General features: G+C 30.6%; 3 protein-coding genes across 3 annotated transcripts; 2 read left to right on the top strand and 1 right to left on the bottom strand.

Annotated features, from left to right (window-relative positions):
• Positions 1-514: 514 nt before the first annotated feature.
• LOC115716426 (potassium transporter 5) lies at positions 515-13738 on the top strand. Its single transcript, XM_061105896.1, has 8 exons — positions 515-529; positions 908-1136; positions 2341-2589; positions 5513-5563; positions 5667-5927; positions 7125-7547; positions 12998-13589; positions 13735-13738. The coding sequence occupies exons 1-8, from the start codon at positions 515-517 to the stop codon at positions 13736-13738; spliced, it is 1824 nt and encodes a 607-aa protein (XP_060961879.1).
• Positions 13419-17365, bottom strand: LOC115716398 (uncharacterized). The gene has a single exon (XM_061106944.1). The coding sequence runs from the start codon at positions 16386-16388 to the stop codon at positions 13749-13751; it is 2640 nt and encodes an 879-aa protein (XP_060962927.1). The 5' UTR covers positions 16389-17365; the 3' UTR covers positions 13419-13748.
• Positions 17366-17547: 182 nt separating this feature from the next.
• On the top strand, positions 17548-18581 carry LOC133032074 (potassium transporter 5-like). Its single transcript, XM_061105895.1, has one exon. It carries the CDS (start codon positions 17548-17550, stop codon positions 18439-18441), a length of 894 nt encoding a protein of 297 aa, XP_060961878.1. The 3' UTR covers positions 18442-18581.
• Positions 18582-19393: the final 812 nt, after the last annotated feature.

The following is a 19393-nucleotide window of genomic DNA, read 5'->3' as shown; positions in this document are numbered from 1 at the left end:
AAGTGTGATATGAAAAAGTTCATTGGGTTCCACAATGATTATGGTTATGACGCTAATGAGTATAATCAGTTGCGGGACGAGATGGAGTTCCTTATCTACCAAAAGTGTGTTGCAGCGCTATGTACGATTGACATCCCCTTAAGAGCTTGCCACACCTCTCTAACCTACACCCATTTCCAACGATTGTATGTGAATGTTGGAGGCCCACATCTAGCTTGAAACTCAACAAATGCATTAGAGAGGTGTGCATAGTCGTTGCGCCATGAGCCCTACATCGTCCTGTTGGAGGTTGAGGAGCGGTATCCGAAGACCCAATGCTTCGAATGTGATCCTATAACATTTGGAGAGTCTAACACAACTTATGTGCGGTGCTCTCGTAACGATCCCTTGGTCATTGAGGTATAAATCACAAGCATGATGATGGTGAGGGTGATGGTTAACGATGGAGTGGAATCTAACATCATGTTCAAGAAAAACTTGAAAAGAATGAGTTATCATTGAAAGACACGGAGCCATGCGAGCAGTTAATGTATGGTTTTAGCGAAGCATGAATTTCTCTTTTGTGGGTTGAATCCCTACTTTCGTGGGTTGCTGGGGAGACTTGTAGTTGAAACCGAGTTGTGACCCATCCAAGAGGATGGCTGTTGACCCCACCATTCAATCGGGCTTCCTTTTAATGCCCTTTTTTTGTGCTAGCCGGCACATAGTCATCCTTGGCTAGCTATGGTGTGGTCCGGCTAGACCCTCCTAGTTGGCCATTTTCTTGTATCTTGACATTTCTCGAGTGTTTGGATCCTTTGCCTATTGATGTGTTGTGCATAGTGATTTTGTGAGTGTTTGATTATGTTGGATATGTGAGTGATATTTTATATGATATGAAAGTGTGTGAATCAAAATTTTTGTGTAGGGTTGTGATGATTGGTCAGTGATAATTCAACTAGCATTCCAAAGCATTGGAATAGTTTATGGTGATATAGGTACATCACCTTTATATGTGTACTCAAGCACATTCACAAATGGAATAAAGCATAACGATGACATCTTGGGGGTTCTTTCTTTGATCTTCTATACTATCACTTTGATTCCTTTGATCAAGTATGTCTTCATTGTTTTACAAGCCAATGACAATGGTGACGGTAAGATCACTTAATTTCTTCCTTATATTATTCTAATCAACTGCATTAATATATAAATTAATATGGTAGAAATTCATATGATATTTACACAATAGCTAATAAATTAATGAGTTAGAGTCCATGTTCAAAGTTGAAGATAATGTAAAATAATATTCAAAAGAACATGGAAAAACTTTTTAATTCCAGTAAAATATTAGTAACTAATAAATAAAGGGAAATTTGAATTATTATGCATTTTTTAATATAAAATTGGTTTGGAGAACACTTAGTGTAGGTAATTTTTAAAATAGGACAAATTTTCAAAAAAACCCCAAAATAACCTTGTCAAAAATCTCAATCCCTTTCTCTCTCTTCCACTCAAACTCTCTCTCGGTCCCATCTTTCCTTCATGCCCGATCCCAGCCCAGCTGCCTCACACAAGCGACTCCGGCTTCGCCCGAACCCCAGCCACCTCACACAACCACCGCGCCGTCGCCCCCTCACCACCGCCTATGACCCGACGATCTCCACCGCGTACGACAGAAAATAAAAAACCCCCTCGGGTCTGATTGGCCCAATATGGTAGCCATCGGACCCTATCGGTCCAATCAGACCTCAACAAATCGGACCATCGGACCCAACCCAACATGACCATCGGACCCAACCCATCGGACCATCGGACCCATGCATCGGGAGCATCGGACCCAGCCCGTCGGACCCATTGGACCCACCCCGTCGGACCCATCGGACCTCCTTCTTCCCCAATGGTTTCTCAGATCCGAATTACCTTAGACATGGTGCGGTTATCCTGGGTGGTTCTCCTCCTCCGTGCGGCGGTGATGACGGTCGGATAGTGGGTGTGGGTCTCGGTCGGAGTCGACTGGGCGACGGCGCGGTGGTTGTGTGAGGTGGCTGGGGTTTGGGCGAAGTCGGAGTCGCTTGTGTGAGGCGGCTGGGCTGGGATCGGGCATGAAGGAAGAGGGACCGAGAGAGAGTTTGAGTGGAAGAGAGAGAAAGGGATTGGGATTTTTGACAAGGCTATTTTGGGGTTTTTTGAAAATTGGTCCTATTTTAAAAATTACCTACACTAAATGTTCTCCAAACCAATTTTATATTAAAACAATCATAATAATTCAAATTTCCCTAAATAAATTTGTGCATACACACGAATATATTTATATGTATATTTATTTTATATGTTGTGTAAATTATTAATTAAATATAGGAGGGACATTTGCATTGTACTCGCTTATTTGCCGATATGCAAAAGTGGGATTAACTCCAAGTGAACAAGCTGAGGATAGAGATGTTTCAAATTTCCAGCTTGAGTTGCCTAGTAATAAACTGAAGATGGCATCAAAACTCAAGTCTAAGCTTGAGAATTCCAAATCCACAAAGTATTTCCTTTCGTTCGCTACTATGCTCGGTACTTCAATGGTTATTGGCGATGGAGTCCTCACACCTTGCATCTCAGGTTTTATTTACAATATATATATATATATATATATATATATATATATATATACTAGATTTTATAACTACGTGCAAGGCACGTTTTATCTTTTTTTGAGTTTTTTTTTTTTAACAATTCTTTTATCCATTTAAAAAAATACATAAGATAAGTATTGGTATTATAATTTTTAAATTATTACTTATATGTAATTTATAATTTAAGATGAAGATTTAACAATTTTTCTTGTTTCGCTTATTCAATAGAGTATACATTGAAATTCTTGTATCTTTGAGTCTTCATCTTCTCTTGATCAACATAAGTTTGTATTATCTAACACTTTATTAACAATTCATTGGAAACCGTTTCAATATATTTAGTCTTTTTTTAAGAAATAAATTATAAAAGTTAGTATTATTATCATTTATTTAAGTATATATTCTTGTACTAAATGGATGCATTTCAATTGTGAATGTATTTTTTCTATTTAAAATATTTGATATAATAATATAAATATTATTTATAAGTTTTATGTATATATTTACATAAAATATTATATTACATATTACGTAAGTTTAAGTTCTATTTCTTCAGATTAGATGTTTAATTATTTAAAAATATTACATAAGGTTGTTATTCTAATACTTAAAATATAATATAATAATATAATTTAATTTATTTTAATAGAAGTCTAAATTTAGTTTATCTAAGTTTTTTCTTACCTCTTATCATTGAGATATATTTTTTGGATTCTTTTTATTCCATATATTGTTGTTACATATCTTTTGGTGACTTAACTTGTATTGCAACCGCTAATATATTCGTATTTTGAATGTTAAAATATTTTAGATTTAATAAGAAATTTAAATAGAAGGAAAATATTATTAGTATATTAAAACTAAATTACCAATTTTTTCTTTTGAAGACATGTAGGGGTCCAAATAATTATAATTGACTATTTTGTACTCCGGTTGTTAGTTTTTGTCTTCCTTTTTTGTCAATTTTTATATTTTTATTGTAGAGATCATTATTATCTATTAATATAAATAATCTTTATATTTAAAATGGTCATCTGATTTAGTAACATGTGCATTACTCATGTAATACCGTTAATACATGAATATATCTTTCCAAGTTCTAAAAATTGTAGCTTCGATTTTATTTTGATGTAGTAAAGTAAGTACATAATTTTAGTTAAATTTAATAAATGAAATAAATAATATTTTATGTTTAATTGAGTATTCAAATAAATAATTTATCTTTGTGTCAATAAGAGTTAGTTTTTGATATTTTTAGGGTTGTATAATGACCAACTATCATATATATGGTCCACTCACATTGTGGCATCTTAATTGTTTAATTTTATCATTTTTAAGATTAATGTTACAAATAGAAAAATTTAATAATAATATAATTTAAAAATATTAAATGCAGTATTATGTAATAATTTAAAAACCGAAATGTTTGATTTTATCTTTCTGTAACATTAATTTTTTTTTTTTAAAAAAAAAAATTATCTTTTAAGTGATTTTTATAAAATTTAAAAATAAGATTCTGCATTTACTTAAAATTATCATTTTCAAAACTAAATTTATTAATTTTAAAAACATATTATAAAATAAAGAAAAAGTAAAAAAAAAAAAAACCCTAAATTTAAAATTAATTTTTCTATCGATACTCTCTTTCTTCTTCTTTCCTCCCTCTTCTCGCAGAGATGATTGGCTACCCTAGACGAGGGTACAGGGACAACGGAGGCAGAGGAATTGCGAAGTCGGTGCTACTCCGATCGTCTTGACAAAGAATTGCGTGAGAGAGAAATGGTGTGAGACGTGTTTTCGGCCATTCGTATAGCCTCCGTTTTGTGGCCGACATCAATGGGGATTTGTGATAAAGTTCGTCGTACAGGTTGGTGGAAGCGGGAGAGGAGAGCGATTCAGATCTAGGTTTAGTGATTTTTTTTCTTCTTTTTTTATTTTTCTTCATTTGTTGTTCTTGTTTGAGATTTGAGATTGGGGCTTTTTTTGTCTTGTTTTGTATCTGATATTGTTTTTCTGTTTCATTTTAGTTTGTGTTTGAATCTGAATTTGAGATTGATTGAAGTAAATTGTGGTTGTTTTTGTGGTGGTCGATGGCGGTGCCGTTAATGGTTGGCGGTGGGCTCACTGGCCTGTAATGGTGATAGTAGTGTCAAAGAAAAGAAAAAGTCTGATATTGATTTCTTTGTAAACTAATGAGAAGATAATTTTCTCTTTGTTTCATTTATAATTTATGACTTTGTGAATGAATGGGTTCTTGTACGAATGGATGTCTTGAGAATGGCAAAAGTTGTCTTGGTCTGTGATTGTGAATAATGTTTGTAAATAGAATGAGTTGTGTCTGTTAAAGTTAACTTTATTTTTTGGTATATTCTGTTAAATACACAAGAATCTGTTAAGTGCACAACAAAATAAGTTAGATAGCCATTTTATATATTAGGTAAGATATATATATAATAATTACTCATCAGAATTATTTATGGGTAATTAATAACATTTTATACTTTGTGTTTTGCAAAAGTTACCGATTGGATTCTCTGTTTTGTTAAATTACAAAATGAACCCTGTATTTTCTAAAATGGTAAAAATAAGACTTTGAGTTTAATCTTTGACAATATTTTTTTTAATATAACCAACTTGAAGACAATTCCTAACACGAACAAATACAGAAAAAACAGTTTTGTCATAACACCTTTAGATCAAATTATTATTAAATTTTATTTTAACAAAAAATTATTTCAGGTATCTATTTGTACTATAATACAAGATTCATTTTGTCATTTAACAAAACAAAAGATTTAATTTGTAATTTTTGCAAAAACAGAGCCCAAAATAGTATTTACTAATTATTTATTTGGCTATTAATATGTATTATATATATTTTAAAATTATTACAATATTCATCATGGCAGTTCTGTCGGCTGTTGGAGGTATCAAGGATGCTACATCTAACATGAACCAAGGTATAAATAATAATAATAATAAATTTTCGTTATGCGTTAGAGTAAAAAAAATTAGTTGTAAATTTTGAATAATGATTGTTATATATGTTTGTGGTAATTACAGATATGATTGTTTGGATGTCAGTAGGCATTTTGATATGCCTTTTCATGGTGCAAAGATTTGGAACAGACAAAGTTGGGTATAGTTTTGCTCCCATAATTTGTTTATGGTTTGCACTCATCTCTGGCATTGGTCTCTACAATTTTGTCAAATTTGATCCTTCAGTGGTCAAAGCCATAAATCCCAAATACATAGTCGATTATTTTCGTAGAAACAACAAGGACGCCTGGATTTCTCTTGGTGGCATTGTTCTAGCCATTACAGGTTCATTCATTAATCTCCTATATACAACTATATATTATTCATTTTATAAATTTAACAAAACTCTTATTATGTATGAGTACTACAGTACTATTACTACTACAAGGCTGAAAAATTAGTTTTGTAAATTATCTAATGATTAATTATAATATATAATGCATTTTTTTTTTTAAATTCAGAACTTTGCCATTAATAATTATTTTTTAAACCTTAATAATTATCTATTTTTATATCAATTAACATTTAAAATATTATTCTTTTATGAGCAAATGTAAAATGTAATTAATTTTTGGAATAATTACATAAGGCACCATTTTTTATAAAATATTTACATTTTTACGTTCAAAAAATGTTTTTTTTTACATTTTTATGGTTTTCCAAAAAATAACACGAAAACAACATAAAATCAACAAAAAAATAACATAAAAGTAACATGAAAATAACATCAAAATAACAACAAAAAAACAACAAAAAAAACATACATATAACAAAAAATTAACAACAAATGAACAAAATTTCAACATAAAAAGTCCGTATTTTATGTAAATAAAATTAAAAAAATCGTAAAAATGTTTAAAATTCCGTAAACCGTATTTTTGTTGTTTTTTTTTTATTATTTTTGTGCATTTGTGAAATTAACCCTTAATTTTTTGGTCAAATATTATTTTAGATTATGTATTTTGTAAATATTATCGATTGATTCTATGTTTTGTTGAATGAAAAATTGGACTTTGTTTTTTCCATATAGTACCTTGGGTATATTTTTAGAATTTATTTCTAACTTTTTTTTTTCTTCTAGAGGGTAGAATTTTTTTTAAAAATACTGTGTTTTTTTTCTTCAAAAATACTGAGTGAGTATTTTTTATACTGTGTACTGTGTTAAGTTTTTACTATTATTCCACGGTTTTTTTTAGTTGTTTAACTGTTGTTTTAGTTGTTCTATTTTGTTGTTTTATAAAAAGACAATATTTTTATAAAAAATTCCACGTGTCAGTAAAATTGTAAATTTTTACCTAAAATTAATTTAGTATTTTTGTAAAAATACCTATATTTTTTTTTATTATTAAAATAGAAATTAATAATAATTTTTATGAGTTATGACAACAATAGTTACATATTTTATTTTCTGTATATTTTGGTGTTAGAATAAATTATTTTTGAGTTTTCTAATTAAGAAAATAAAAATTGTGTATGTAATAGGAACGGAGGCGTTGTTCGCGGACGTGGGGCACTTCACGGTAAAGTCCATTCAAATAAGCATGTGCTCAATAACGTACCCGGCTCTAATAATGGCCTACGCTGGACAAGCCTCGTTTCTTCGTAAGCACAATGATGTTGTGAGTGATACTTTCTATAAATCTATTCCGAAGCCACTGTATTGGCCAATGTTTGTGGTGGCCGTATGTGCAGCCATCATAGCCAGTCAAGCCATGATTTCAGGGACTTTCTCCATAATCCAACAATCACTTTCCTTGGGTTGTTTCCCACGTGTTAAGATCGTTCATACTTCCACTAAGTACGTTGGTCAAGTTTTTGTTCCTGAGGCCAACTATCTCCTTATGCTTGCTTGTGTTGCTGTTACTATAAGTTTCAGAACCACTACCAAGATTGGAAATGCCTACGGTAATTAAGTACCATATTTAATTTAAATGAATTTATATCCATTACATCATTTATTTACTTGCAATCACATTATAAATAATTTCCTAAAAAATGCACTGAGATTGAGACGAGCTAGCATACACATTCAAATAAGAGAAATGCTCAAGGCTTAAGACTAAATGTCGGATTCCCATATTTTAATTTAATAAATAATATAAAAAATTACTAACGACGTATTCTTAATCAAAGAGGGCTTTGAAAATACAAAATTAACACCATTTTAAAGAGTTCTATTGAAAATAAAGCCCATATTTGCTTTTGGTCTACCCTGATTATTAAGAGTTAGTTCCATTTTGCTAATGTGTGGAAATAAATTGTGATATATAAGATGAATGAGCTACTCTTAGAACGTTATTCATCTTATCTCTAAATTCTAACATGGTATCAGACTTCCCCTCAGAGCCGGCCAAAGGGTGGGGCAGCCGGGGCCTCGGCCCCAGGCCCCACAATTTTGGAGGCCCCGAAAAAATTAAAATTAATATATATACATATAAAAACGTATAATATATAAATATTTAACTCAACAAAAAACATGAAAAACATGTAGCACAAATGGTAAGTGGATCTTTTATTGGACTTGAGGTTCAAGGTTCAATTCTTCCCAACCTACTTTTTATACTTTTAATTATTTGTGATAAATAATAATATTATAACTTAAATATTTGTATTAGATTGTATAAAAAAAAATATATTAAAGTACTTTTAATTTTAAAATATTAATAATAAATAAGATTTATATTTATCATCTATTTTTTTAAAATATATATAATTTAAACACATTATTTTTTTTTTCTTTCAAATGTGCTAAAATATATATCACTTCAATCACGGCCGGCCCTGAAATTTAGTGGGCCATAGAAAAAAAATATTTTTGGACCCTCATTTAGGAAAAAATGTTGTATTTTTTAAAATTAATAAAACAAAATGTGTAATTTTAAAAGGAACAAATTTTTTTTGGGCCCCTGAGCTAGGTGGGCCCAAGGCACAGGCCTAGCCCGCCTCTGCTCAGGGCCGGCCCTGACTTCAATATAGATGTTCTTAGTAATTAAATATTACTTTGATCGAGTTAGCTTACGTTGCAAAAAAAATATTTATTACGTAGAGATAAAAGAATTGAAATTAATACTGTGTCAAAATTTAATTAAAATTTATTTTTAATTTTTATTAAAATAAAAGGCCTCATTTCAAATTTCGCCCTAGGCCTCTCATCACCTTAAGACGGCCCTGCTTCCCCTGTACATCCTTTACAACTTCATTCATCTTATCCCTAAATTCTAACAGATTTGTCATTAGAAAAAGGGCAAGCTCACATTCAAATCATGTACTTGTTATTGAATGATATTTATATATATATATATTTTATTGATTGATCACATGTTACTTATTATATATATACTTTGTATTATATGAACAGGGATTGCTGTGGTGTTTGTGATGACACTCAGGGCCGTCTTAAACATTGTGGGGGCCCTGTTTTAATTATAAAAATTAGGCCCCTTATAAAAAAAAAAAATTATAATTTGTAAATAATATTTTTAAATATTATTATAGTAAGATAATATATTTTACAAAATTAAGCACAAATAAACTCAAATATTTTTATTAAAATTGTTATTATTTTTAATACAACTTCAAGCTGATATCAACCTTCTACTTAAAAAGGGCCATCCTTCGAACACTCTTTGAAGCAAATTCATCAACCAACTCTTCAAATTTTACCGTCTCCAAAACATCATTTTCAATCGCTATTAATGCTAATCCATTAAGCCTTTCTTGTAACATGGTAGACCGCAAGTAGGACTTTAACAACTTTAACTTTGAAAAACTTCTTTCTGCAGAAGCAACTGTCACAGGAATAGTCAACAAAATTCTATATGCAATAATTGTATTCGGAAAACAATCTATGCCTTTCAAAAAATTTAATATGTCAATAGCTCTCATTTTTTCTCTTGGCAAGATTTGTCTTAATAATTTCAACTCCACACATAATTCATTCCCATCAATATCAGATTGTTCATTATGTTTCAATGCCTTTTCAAAATGACTACAACAAGACTTCAAATTTGCATTGTCTAACGATTGTAACTTGTCAGAAGTAAATAAGAAACCAAAAATATTTTCATAATCTTGATATTGTTCAAATCTCTTAGTAAGAGAAACAATGGCTTGGTCAATAAGGTAAAGAAAATAATTAATTCTAAAAGATTCCTCTCCAGATAACTCAACAAATGGGGTATTCAAATTTTCATCAAATTGCTTTTTTCTTCGAATTATGCGCCTTTGAGGAAAAACTGGATCGATATTCATTTCAATAGCAATTTCCTTAGCACTATTCAAGGCATTATAAAAACCTGTTTCTCTATATCGCTCAAAAAAAGAAATTAACTCCTTTATTTTATCCATAGCAACATCAATAAGCATATCCTTTGATTGTAAAAGCTTGCTAACCAAATTAATTGAAGATAAGATTTCAAACCAAATAATAATTGCTATTACAAACTCAAAATCACCAAGTTCATTTGTTGCTAAGGATTTTGCTTCACTTCTGATTTTAGAATCAAGTCCATCATTTTCTGACACTTCAAGTAAAGCTTCTCTAAAATCTAACATTTGAGATCTTATAGCCTTAACACTATCTACACGACTCTCCCAACGAGTGGATGACAATGGTTTCGGAGTCAATCCTTTCACATTATCTTTCAAAATTTGCCATCTCTTAGTAGAATTGGCAAAAATCGTATAAATGCGTTGAATAACTCCAAAAAAATCTCTAGCTTTACTACATGATTCAGCCATATCACACAAAATCAAATTAAGACTATGACAACCACAAGGAGTATAAAAGGCTCTTGGATTTATGTCTAAAAATTTCTTTTGAACACCTTGATGTTTTCCTTTCATATTTGATCCATTATCATAACCTTGCCCTCGCACATCAAATATGTCAAGATCAAGTTTTTTTAGCTCATTTTGTAGCACATCAAAAAGTCCTTGACCAGTGGCAGTTGTATCATTCACATTTAAAAATCCTAAAAAAGATTCTTCAATGCTAACAGAATGTGAAGAAACATCCACATATCTCAATATCAAGGACATTTGCTCTTGATGACTAACATCAGGAGTACAATCAAGTATCACAGAAAAATATTTTGCTTGTTTAACTTTTTTAATGATTTCAGTTTTGATTGCAGAGCCAAGCAAAAGTATTAATTCGTTTTGGATGTTATGTCCTAGATAATGAATGTGAATATCGTCATTTGTAATGCGTTTAACATGTTCTTGGATAACAGGATCAAACTCTGCCAACATTTCAATTAAGCCTAGAAAATTACCATTACCATTTTGATACAATTTCTCATTAGATCCACGAAAGGCCAAATTATGTTTAGCAAGAAATTTAACTATTAAAATAATTCTTTGTAAAACTTTTTTCCAGTGATCTTTTTCTTTTTCAATTAGTCTTTGAGTCGCTTTATCAATTGTTTGATTCTTTTGGAGTCTTAGACGCAATTCATACCAAGTGGTCATATTTTTAACATGTTCCATGCTTATCTCATGCTCTCTAAGTCTTTCACCAATATGTACCCAATCACTAAAGCCTTCATTTATTAATTGTCCTCTAACAATCCCTGCTTTAAAAACTTTGCAACAAAAACAAAATACTCTATCTAACTCTTTTGAATAAACAAGCCAATCTCTATCACACTTCTCTCCATTTGATAAAACTCTAGTATACAAATTAGCAGTGAATCGTCTAGAAAATTTACCCTTAGGGCCAGTCATAATAGAACAATCTCTTTTTGGACCCTTCATCACTAATAAATCAATCATTTTTGGATCAAGAGCATCCCAATTTCTTGGATCAAATATATCAAGTAAATTTTTAAATGAGTTTGTTTGCTTCGCATTGTCATTATTATTATCCTCTAAAATTTTATTTTCGAGTGAATTATTCAAATGATCATCATTGCAATTTTCAGAATCAAAATTTTGATTTTCTATATTATCATTTTCAATAGGCACATCACCTGTATTTTTCACATTATCATTTTCAATAGGCATGTCACCTCTATTTTCCACATCATCATTTTCACTATGATTCTCAATAATAGGCAGCATATTTTCAGAAATTTCAACATCAACAACATTATGATTATGATTTTCAAAAAAACTTGTGGTTCTTTTATAATAAATTTGTCAAGAGCTCCTCTTTGAGATTGAGTTAACTCCTCAATTTTTTTCTTTATCTTACGTTTTTCATACCCAGACTCATATTTTTTAATTTTAAGAGACATAGTAAAAAAAAAAACAACAACAACTAATATAATATTTCAAAGAACAATTAAGACAATAATAATTATTATTTGGAAGTTCAAAAAGGGATGAAAGAACCTGATGTTTGCTGCTATTCCGTCTTCAAAGTTAAAACGTCAAATTGAGAAAATTCAAAGTCGCCAATTGCCCAATGCCCATTTGAAATTAATTTCTGATTTATGCAATAATATTTCTGCAATAAGTAAATTTATTAATAAACAGTAATTAACTAAATAACAATTAACAATTAATCTCAATTAAAAAAAAAAAGTTGACAAAAATATGATTGATTGGCGGTATTAAACAAGGGTGAATTTACATCATATACAGAGTACATACTTCTTTTTCTGCATTAGTTTCAGCATTATATAAATAGGTACATTTAGTTTTTTTAAAAAATAAAAGGTAAAAAAACAAGGAAGAAGAAACTAGCTAACTACTAATATATGAATATTATTGATGATGGCTAGTAGATTAAATATAACAAAAATACAGATTTAAAAATAATAAACAACGTAGATAAAATGAGCAAAGAGTAAATATTAAACACATACCTTCTATTAATCGTTGATAAATTTGCCTCAAGAAATTTCAATGAATGATATTATTCTCTAATTTTTTTATTTTATATTTTCTATCAAAGAAAAGAAAACTAAAAATATAGATTAGAGCAAAATATATGTAATGCCTTTCCTCTCAATTCTCTGAAACAATTTTAATTTTTAATTTTGATGAAAAGCTTAAATTAGATATTTATATATAGTCATATAAAAGGTTTGAAAAAAAAAACTAAATAACATTAATAAATTTTAAAAGAATTGTACCGTTACTTACATTGCTAGCCTATAAATTAGGGAATTTAAAGATAACGGCAAGTTAATTTTTTTAAAAAAAAATGATTGAAATGGTATTTAAAATGAGAGAAAATCATTCAGCCCCTAAATTTTAGGCTTTGACCAATATATAACTTAACAAAAAAAAAAAAAAAAAAAAAAACCAAAACAAATAGCACACGTATTCTCTTAACTTAATTATAGAAAATTTGGGCCCTTTCTTTGTTTGGGCCCTGTGCAGTAGAACTGGCTGCACACCAATAGGGCCGGCTGTGATGACACTCACATCCTCCTTCCTTGTCCTAATAATGGTAATGATATGGAAGACCAACATTTTCTTGGTGATCACATACATTGTGGTGATTGGCTCAGTCGAATTTCTTTACCTAAGCTCAGTCCTTTACAAGTTCAACCAAGGAGGATATCTTCCTCTGGCTTTCGCAGGGCTATTAATGGCTGTCATGTTTGTTTGGAACGACGTGTATAGAAGAAAATACTATTACGAACTCGACCACAAACTTTCCCCTGAAAAAGTCAAGGAAATTACTAACGACACCAACTTTCATCGATTACCAGGACTTGCAATGTTTTACTCAGAACTTGTTCAAGGAATTCCTCCCATTTTTAAGCACTATGCAGAGAACGTCCCTGCATTGCACTCTGTCCTCGTTTTTGTCTCAATAAAATCATTACCAATTAGTAAGGTTCCACAGGAAGAACGATTCTTGTTTCGAAGAATAGAGCCCAAGAATCTCTTCGTGTTTCGATGCGTTGCGAGGTACGGTTACACAGATGTTCGTAATGAACAGGGCCGTCTTAAACATTGTGGGGGCCCTGTTTTAATTATAAAAATTAGGCCCCTTATAAAAAAAAAAAAATTATAATTTGTAAATAATATTTTTAAATATTATTATAGTAAGATAATATATTTTACAAAATTAAGCACAAATAAACTCAAATATTTTTATTAAAATTGTTATTATTTTTAATACAACTTCAAGCTGATATCAACCTTCTACTTAAAAAGGGCCATCCTTCGAACACTCTTTGAAGCAAATTCATCAACCAACTCTTCAAATTTTACCGTCTCCAAAACATCATTTTCAATCGCTATTAATGCTAATCCATTAAGCCTTTCTTGTAACATGGTAGACCGCAAGTAGGACTTTAACAACTTTAACTTTGAAAAACTTCTTTCTGCAGAAGCAACTGTCACAGGAATAGTCAACAAAATTCTATATGCAATAATTGTATTCGGAAAACAATCTATGCCTTTCAAAAAATTTAATATGTCAATAGCTCTCATTTTTTCTCTTGGCAAGATTTGTCTTAATAATTTCAACTCCACACATAATTCATTCCCATCAATATCAGATTGTTCATTATGTTTCAATGCCTTTTCAAAATGACTACAACAAGACTTCAAATTTGCATTGTCTAACGATTGTAACTTGTCAGAAGTAAATAAGAAACCAAAAATATTTTCATAATCTTGATATTGTTCAAATCTCTTAGTAAGAGAAACAATGGCTTGGTCAATAAGGTAAAGAAAATAATTAATTCTAAAAGATTCCTCTCCAGATAACTCAACAAATGGGGTATTCAAATTTTCATCAAATTGCTTTTTTCTTCGAATTATGCGCCTTTGAGGAAAAACTGGATCGATATTCATTTCAATAGCAATTTCCTTAGCACTATTCAAGGCATTATAAAAACCTGTTTCTCTATATCGCTCAAAAAAAGAAATTAACTCCTTTATTTTATCCATAGCAACATCAATAAGCATATCCTTTGATTGTAAAAGCTTGCTAACCAAATTAATTGAAGATAAGATTTCAAACCAAATAATAATTGCTATTACAAACTCAAAATCACCAAGTTCATTTGTTGCTAAGGATTTTGCTTCACTTCTGATTTTAGAATCAAGTCCATCATTTTCTGACACTTCAAGTAAAGCTTCTCTAAAATCTAACATTTGAGATCTTATAGCCTTAACACTATCTACACGACTCTCCCAACGAGTGGATGACAATGGTTTCGGAGTCAATCCTTTCACATTATCTTTCAAAATTTGCCATCTCTTAGTAGAATTGGCAAAAATCGTATAAATGCGTTGAATAACTCCAAAAAAATCTCTAGCTTTACTACATGATTCAGCCATATCACACAAAATCAAATTAAGACTATGACAACCACAAGGAGTATAAAAGGCTCTTGGATTTATGTCTAAAAATTTCTTTTGAACACCTTGATGTTTTCCTTTCATATTTGATCCATTATCATAACCTTGCCCTCGCACATCAAATATGTCAAGATCAAGTTTTTTTAGCTCATTTTGTAGCACATCAAAAAGTCCTTGACCAGTTGTATCATTCACATTTAAAAATCCTAAAAAAGATTCTTCAATGCTAACAGAATGTGAAGAAACATCCACATATCTCAATATCAAGGACATTTGCTCTTGATGACTAACATCAGGAGTACAATCAAGTATCACAGAAAAATATTTTGCTTGTTTAACTTTTTTAATGATTTCAGTTTTGATTGCAGAGCCAAGCAAAAGTATTAATTCGTTTTGGATGTTATGTCCTAGATAATGAATGTGAATATCGTCATTTGTAATGCGTTTAACATGTTCTTGGATAACAGGATCAAACTCTGCCAACATTTCAATTAAGCCTAGAAAATTACCATTACCATTTTGATACAATTTCTCATTAGATCCACGAAAGGCCAAATTATGTTTAGCAAGAAATTTAACTATTAAAATAATTCTTTGTAAAACTTTTTTCCAGTGATCTTTTTCTTTTTCAATTAGTCTTTGAGTCGCTTTATCAATTGTTTGATTCTTTTGGAGTCTTAGACGCAATTCATACCAAGTGGTCATATTTTTAACATGTTCCATGCTTATCTCATGCTCTCTAAGTCTTTCACCAATATGTACCCAATCACTAAAGCCTTCATTTATTAATTGTCCTCTAACAATCCCTGCTTTAAAAACTTTGCAACAAAAACAAAATACTCTATCTAACTCTTTTGAATAAACAAGCCAATCTCTATCACACTTCTCTCCATTTGATAAAACTCTAGTATACAAATTAGCAGTGAATCGTCTAGAAAATTTACCCTTAGGGCCAGTCATAATAGAACAATCTCTTTTTGGACCCTTCATCACTAATAAATCAATCATTTTTGGATCAAGAGCATCCCAATTTCTTGGATCAAATATATCAAGTAAATTTTTAAATGAGTTTGTTTGCTCCGCATTGTCATTATTATTATCCTCTAAAATTTTATTTTCGAGTGAATTATTCAAATGATCATCATTGCAATTTTCAGAATCAAAATTTTGATTTTCTATATTATCATTTTCAATAGGCACATCACCTGTATTTTTCACATTATCATTTTCAATAGGCATGTCACCTCTATTTTCCACATCATCATTTTCACTATGATTCTCAATAATAGGCAGCATATTTTCAGAAATTTCAACATCAACAACATTATGATTATGATTTTCAAAAAAAACTTGTGGTTCTTTTATAATAAATTTGTCAAGAGCTCCTCTTTGAGATTGAGTTAACTCCTCAATTTTTTTCTTTTTCTTACGTTTTTCATACCCAGACTCATATTTTTTAATTTTAAGAGACATAGTAAAAAAAAAAAACAACAACAACTAATATAATATTTCAAAGAACAATTAAGACAGTAATAATTATTATTTGGAAGTTCAAAAAGGGATGAAAGAACCTGATGTTTGCTGCTATTCCGTCTTCAAAGTTAAAACGTCAAATTGAGAAAATTCAAAGTCGCCAATTGCCCAATGCCCATTTGAAATTAATTTCTGATTTATGCAATAATATTTCTGCAATAAGTAAATTTATTAATAAACAGTAATTAACTAAATAACAATTAACAATTAATCTCAATTAAAAAAAAAAGTTGACAAAAATATGATTGATTGGCGGTATTAAACAAGGGTGAATTTACATCATATACAGAGTACATACTTCTTTTTTTCCATTAGTTTCAGCATTATATAAATAGGTACATTTAGTTTTTTTAAAAAATAAAAGGTAAAAAAACAAGGAAGAAGAAACTAGCTAACTACTAATATATGAATATTATTGATGATGGCTAGTAGATTAAATATAACAAAAATACAGATTTAAAAATAATAAACAACGTAGATAAAATGAGCAAAGAGTAAATATTAAACACATACCTTCTATTAATCGTTGATAAATTTGCCTCAAGAAATTTCAATGAATGATATTATTCTCTAATTTTTTTATTTTATATTTTCTATCAAAGAAAAGAAAACTAAAAATATAGATTAGAGCAAAATATATGTAATGCCTTTCCTCTCAATTCTCTGAAACAATTTTAATTTTTAATTTTGATGAAAAGCTTAAATTAGATATTTATATATAGTCATATAAAAGGTTTGAAAAAAAAAACTAAATAACATTAATAAATTTTAAAAGAATTGTACCGTTACTTACATTGCTAGCCTATAAATTAGGGAATTTAAAGATAACGGCAAGTTAATTTTTTTAAAAAAAAATGATTGAAATGGTATTTAAAATGAGAGAAAATCATTCAGCCCCTAAATTTTAGGCTTTGACCAATATATAACTTAACAAAAAAAAAAAAAAAAAAAAAACCAAAACAAATAGCACACGTATTCTCTTAACTTAATTATAGAAAATTTGGGCCCTTTCTTTGTTTGGGCCCTGTGCAGTAGAACTGGCTGCACACCAATAAGGCCGGCTGTGATGACACTCACATCCTCCTTCCTTGTCCTAATAATGGTAATGATATGGAAGACCAACATTTTCTTGGTGATCACATACATTGTGGTGATTGGCTCAGTCGAATTTCTTTACCTAAGCTCAGTCCTTTACAAGTTCAACCAAGGAGGATATCTTCCTCTGGCTTTCGCAGGGCTATTAATGGCTGTCATGTTTGTTTGGAACGACGTGTATAGAAGAAAATACTATTACGAACTCGACCACAAACTTTCCCCTGAAAAAGTCAAGGAAATTACTAACGACACCAACTTTCATCGATTACCAGGACTTGCAATGTTTTACTCAGAACTTGTTCAAGGAATTCCTCCCATTTTTAAGCACTATGCAGAGAACGTCCCTGCATTGCACTCTGTCCTCGTTTTTGTCTCAATAAAATCATTACCAATTAGTAAGGTTCCACAGGAAGAACGATTCTTGTTTCGAAGAATAGAGCCCAAGAATCTCTTCGTGTTTCGATGCGTTGCGAGGTACGGTTACACAGATGTTCGTAATGATTCTAATGAACATGAACCGTTCGAGACTATGTTGGTTGATAAATTGAAAGAGTTTGTCGAAAATGAATTTTGGTTGTTTCATATTAAAACCAACAGTAATAAAGATCATAATAGTGAAAGGTTAGAAAGATTGGATATTGTTGGTGATGATGATGAAGGTGATCAACATGAGAAATTGGATAGAGAAATTGAGGCAATTGACAAGGCGTGGCGCGCTGGCGTAGTGCACTTAATGGGTGAGAATGAAGTGGTGGCGTGTAAAGGATCTGGGATAGGTAAGAGGGTACTCATTGATTATGCTTATAATTTCTTGAAGAAGAATTTGAGGCAGACTGACAAACTATTTGATGTTCCTCACAAACGAATGCTTAAAGTGGGGATGACTTATGAACTTTGAATCAATGTATTGTCTCTTACATTTCAAAAAGGGGAAAATGGACTTCAATGTTGTGTAGAGTGAGATTCTATATAAATAAATAATAATGGTTTTTGTAGGGGTTAAGATTTATGCATGTGTACCTATGAATGAAAAATGATGATGATGATGATGCTATTGTTTTTTGTTAAGCTTTAAATTGTAATTTTATAAGCATAGATATATGATTAATTAAAATTGATTTTTTAATTTTACCATAAATAAGATTTATTATTTATTTTATCAATAAATAATAATTGATTAATTTTTGTTAATCTCTTATTTCATAAGAACTAAAAAAAAATATTATTTTTTCTAAAATAATATATTTATGGGAAATTACAACATGTTGACCGAGATTTTCGGCAACCAATAAAATAATTAATTTAGAGAGCTGTAAGAAATTAGGAGAGAGATTTTGCACGTGGTTGGGGCGTTAATGAGCCTTAGTCCACGAGTCTGTGTATTTATGATAGTATTTAATAAAGAGAATGTTCTTGGTGAGTCTTTACTCTTCTAGTTCTTATGAAACTCAGAATTCTCGACCCCTCTTCAATGAGCTTTGGGGGGGTATTTATAGTATTTTTGTGGGGTGATCCCTAGAATTAAGGTACATGCATTTCTGTAACTATCAGTAAAGCCACACATTCCCAATGAATTTATCATAGGTAATGCATGGTCTAATCCTAGGTTCTGTAGGGATTTTATGAGGGCAGTCCTTAATCACTTTTGACTGATGTGATTCCACACAGAGTAGCCGTCACTAGACTTTATTGATCATAGCCTAGTAGGTACAGATTGGGAGTTGTGTCGTCAGACTTTAATGCGCGTGACAGTTCCAATACGCCTCCTCCCATGCGACATTTAATGCGAGATGACCGTTCAGATGGCATCTGACACCATCGGGAGATGCTTTGTTGCCATCTTGCTCTCC

This window comes from Cannabis sativa, chromosome X (assembly GCF_029168945.1).
Source record: "Cannabis sativa cultivar Pink pepper isolate KNU-18-1 chromosome X, ASM2916894v1, whole genome shotgun sequence".
In the NCBI taxonomy this organism is placed as follows: Eukaryota; Viridiplantae; Streptophyta; class Magnoliopsida; order Rosales; family Cannabaceae; genus Cannabis; species Cannabis sativa.
Note: the sequence above shows the minus strand (reverse complement) of the source record. Positions and strands in the feature narration are given on the sequence as shown.

Bases quoted from the DNA above. Each gene is read 5' to 3' on its own strand.
- LOC115716426 (XM_061105896.1), top strand. The intron at 5,564-5,666 runs GTATAAATAATA...TGGTAATTACAG, and splicing joins TACATCTAACATGAACCAAG to ATATGATTGTTTGGATGTCA. The intron at 5,928-7,124 runs GTTCATTCATTA...TGTATGTAATAG, and splicing joins CATTGTTCTAGCCATTACAG to GAACGGAGGCGTTGTTCGCG.
- LOC115716398 (XM_061106944.1), bottom strand. From the start codon at position 16,388: ATGTCTCTTAAAATTAAAAAATATGAGTCTGGGTATGAAAAACGTAAG.
- LOC133032074 (XM_061105895.1), top strand. From the start codon at position 17,548: ATGGTAATGATATGGAAGACCAACATTTTCTTGGTGATCACATACATT.